Below are 3,998 nucleotides of genomic sequence, written 5' to 3'. Positions count from 1 at the left end.
AGAAATATCAGAGACTAAAACAAATAGCCGAAGGCCCAAAGTCCAACCGGTCACATTGTATAATTCTAATCACTAATAACAAACCTGTAAACTCTCCCTCCTTTCTTTCACTCTTAATTCTTAAACAAGTGTCAGATCTTAACTCAAAAAAAAAAAAAAATTTAGAAAGTACTTGCGGTGCAGCTTATTGCACGTTTGTCCTAATTATTTGTAAAAATCATTATTATTATCAATAAAATTTCAACTTAAAAAAAAAAAAAATTATTTTATTTTTTTCAATGTTAATCTTTTATAGTTTTCTGCACATGATAGTAGGGTTATATAAACTTATAATATTATAGGAAATTAACAATTTGTTGAATTGTTGTATATTTATAGACACAGTAGTATCAATGGATTAAGTAGTTCGGTCCATATTAAATTCTTAGTAATCAACCATTCTAGTTTTGTGAATTTAAATAAATGTATAATTTTGTTGATTTTTAGTGTTTAAAGCAATTTTTTTTGGGTGGGGTGGGGTGTGCCCTAGCTTAGAATCTTTGCTCCGTCCCTGATTTTCATAAAATATGAACCGCATTATTACACTTAATGTAGCCAGAAAATCAGTAATCCAAATCACAATGCGTATTACAGTGGTCCAAAATGTGGAGACGTCTGGATCTGATGGAGTTCTCGAAAACATTGTTGTTGAAGAGGCAGTGACACGTTCTGATGGAGTTCTCGAAAATATTGCTGTTAAAGAGTCGGTGACGCATTCTGATGGAGTTCTCCACAATACGTTTTCGGTTGAAGAGCCAGTGACAGAGAAGGGTTCCGCTGATGAGTCTGAAAGTGATGAGGAAGATGATGATGGAACACCTGCTGCTCTTGTGAGCCTTGCTGAGGCAAAGGACCAAAGGTTTTCGAAAACTCTTTCCCTCAATTCAAAAAAAAACTGCCTACCAATCTACTCCTGCTGACTTGGGCCAATCTGCTCCTCCTGAATTCGGTGATTATGTGGTGTTCAGAGGTGATGGTGAAGCTAAAAAGGAGAAAAGGCAGAAATTAGTTCGTCGTCGTTAGAAGAGGTATTTTTTTTTCGAGTTTATAAGTTTTAGTGTGATTGCTTAAGATCATAATCGAAGTTTATAAGTTTTAGAAATACAAGTGGTTATCTCGTGTGTTCTGTCCTATCGAGCACATACTAATACAAGAGGATCACAAGTTGCATTAAATCCCTAGAGAACTTAATAATGAACAGAGGAAAAAGGGAATAAAACCCGAGCTAATGGTGAATTTTACTAGCTCAACGGCTCAACCATAGTTTTCAAATGAATTAACTCTTCTAAGGCTAAACTGGTGTAGGAATTTTGTATTTGTTCTATTATATGACATCATAACTTGGTTTCATAGAGACATCTAGAATGCTAGCATCACTATGTTGTCTTCAATTAGCTACCTACTGTGACAATGTACCATCTATGGATTCACTAGGCATGCTATTCGATACTCTCACTATGGTTTAATTAGCTTTTATAGGATTTGGTGAGGGGGCGTCAATTTTTATAGGGAACTTAGTATTAAAGACATCAGCTTTGTGGGGATTGTAATTAGCTACCATTGTTAAGTTGCCAAGGTTTAGCTACCTATACAACAATTTTTGGAATGAATTGATGGAAAGAAAAGAGATCAGACTGTATTTTTCTCAAATATCCTTACGCCTGAAGTTTTACATAAACCTTCCTTGCATTTATCTATGTATGTATTCTAGATTTTTTTGGTGACATTCCACTTAGGAGCACAGCATGCTGGTGGTAATGATTCTCAATATCATCCTACTCCAAATGGTTGCTTACTTGAGAGCAGAATCTGAACTATGTGGTCCAGTTGGTGCTGAAAACACGTATGCACAGTGGATCAATAATGAAAACGCTAGTTGGTTGCGTGTTTAATGACCGTGTAGTACATTATTTATGTAATCTGTGGAAATTATTTAACATCCCTCACGTAGTACAAAATTGTGGAAGTTATGAAGTAACTTGATTTTCAAGAACAATATAGTAGTTCATTCACTCTACTTGTATTTTTGAGAACAATATAAATGTGATTTTCTGGTGGAGTTGCGTGGTTTCTAATGTTTGGTACCTTTCTACAGGTCTGCTGGTGTTGCTGAGAAGAAGAAATAGGCGAAGATTCTGAGTTTTGTTCAGTTTTCAGCAGATTATTTAGGCCATTACATGTTGCCCGTTGAATAGTTTGTCAGGATTTTCAGTGTTCTGTTCTAGTTTTTGAGACTTGCTTGTTAATTTGGGAATCTGGTTTAAGTTTTTTATGTTGGATATTATATGCATGTTATTTGTGAATAAATGTTTCTAGTCCTATAACTACTGTGAAATTATTGGCTGGTCAGAATGTGCATTACTTTCTGTGCAATTAGAACTTTTGAATGCAATGGTGTAGTGCAACAGGATCATTTAGATTCTCGAAACCTCTTGCTCATATCTCTCATCAAAGGGTGATATTCGATAATGCTTGTCTAGCAGATCAGTTTTATGAACTATCCCTAGCAGAGTATATCTCATTTATTTTCGTTCACGCCATTTTATATTTTCATGATATGTTATTTGAATTTGGAATCATGTTTTTTGGACATGATTTTCAGATCTTGTATATTTGAATATACAGCTTGAAGATGCATTTAACTGGATAGAAATGCCAAACCCCTATGATGGACCAAGTACAGGCCATTATAGTAGTTGTGTATTCAGTATTTCAGTATGTAAGGAGGTGTCTAGTACCTGCATACAGTTCCATTGAAAGCGGTTGTTAACTCTTTGGGTCCTTCCACCATTCCACTGTGAATCACTGTTAACACCAATTCCACCTTGACGGAAGGACTCTCTTTCATACTTTTCTCCTTTGATGATATTAAGAACGTATCTTTAGTTTGTTTTGATTTTTTTGATAGATAATCTTGTGTTTACAGTAGATTTGGAAAAAAAAAGTGAAAACAAGAAAAATAAAGTAAAATAGCTTAATACAGTTAAGCTAGTAGAGATCTCAAACTAGTAAGTAAAATAGCTGAAAAGTTGTAAAAATTATGCCATGACCAACGCAGCCCTTAATAGATGGACTTTGGAGAAGTTGGACCCATTTTGCTTACTCAATTAATTGGGATTCGTGATGATGACGGTAACTATACCACCATGATATTTCATTTTATGCTATCACACCAGGTATATGCTTAATATATGGGATGTTGGTGGCCAAAAGACAATTAGGTCTTATTGGAGAAATTACTTTGAAGAAACAGATGGTTTGGTGTGGGTCGTTGACAGTTCCGACATTAGAAAGTTGGACGATTGCAAATTGGAGTAAAATAATCTTTTGAAGGAAGAGGTATTGCCTGCTTTTTTATTAGATCGTCATCAGTATTGTTTTCCTGTATTCCATAATATTTTGTACCAAGAAAGGTGCAACCCTAGCAAATGGAAATAAACAATGGTGGGACAGTAGACCTACTTTTGTATGCAGAGTAGAGAATCAACACGATTCATTTCTTAATTTGAGTGTAATCTTGGAGAGATCTACTCGCTCTCACACGAAGTAAATATAATTTCTTTTTTTTACTATTAATACAGATACCTTTAGCAAAAAGAAAATATAAGTTAAATGCATATTCCAACATGAGTATAGTAGAGTTTCTATTTGAACAGTAGGTGCATGCTTCTCTTAAATGCATAAACTACTCTCTCTCCTTCTTCTTTCGCTAACAAAGAATTGCTTAGTTTAGTGGATCTGAGAATCTTCCCTCGAAAAGTAGACAGTACAGGATGACACGTACTTGAGTGAATTCCCGTACTTACATTTAGTGCTTGCTTAAGTAATTGTTAAGTTAGAGCAAATTATAGAAGAACTATGTTACAACGAGTGATTTCGTCATCCCGTCAAGAAATGCCGAAAGAATAGGTAGGAACAAATCTAAAAACATTATCTTTATATATACTAGCCATTTGGCC

The 3,998-nt window shown here is 34.8% G+C and overlaps 1 protein-coding gene across 1 annotated transcript; it reads left to right on the top strand.

Annotated features, from left to right (window-relative positions):
- Positions 1 to 369: 369 nt before the first annotated feature.
- On the top strand, positions 370 to 2,391 carry LOC147488739 (uncharacterized). The gene is made up of 3 exons (XM_086571550.1): positions 370 to 898; positions 1,008 to 1,067; positions 2,135 to 2,391. Exons 1-2 carry the CDS (start codon positions 567 to 569, stop codon positions 1,060 to 1,062), a joined length of 387 nt encoding a protein of 128 aa, XP_086427676.1. The 5' UTR covers positions 370 to 566; the 3' UTR covers positions 1,063 to 1,067; positions 2,135 to 2,391.
- Positions 2,392 to 3,998: the final 1,607 nt, after the last annotated feature.

Source organism: Coptis chinensis, chromosome 7, assembly GCF_015680905.1.
Source record: "Coptis chinensis isolate HL-2020 chromosome 7, ASM1568090v1, whole genome shotgun sequence".
Classification (NCBI taxonomy): domain Eukaryota; kingdom Viridiplantae; phylum Streptophyta; class Magnoliopsida; order Ranunculales; family Ranunculaceae; genus Coptis; species Coptis chinensis.
Note: the sequence above shows the minus strand (reverse complement) of the source record. Positions and strands in the feature narration are given on the sequence as shown.

Bases quoted from the DNA above. Each gene is read 5' to 3' on its own strand.
- LOC147488739 (XM_086571550.1), top strand. From the start codon at position 567: ATGAACCGCATTATTACACTTAATGTAGCCAGAAAATCAGTAATCCAA. The intron at 899-1,007 runs GTTTTCGAAAAC...TGTGGTGTTCAG, and splicing joins GCTGAGGCAAAGGACCAAAG to AGGTGATGGTGAAGCTAAAA.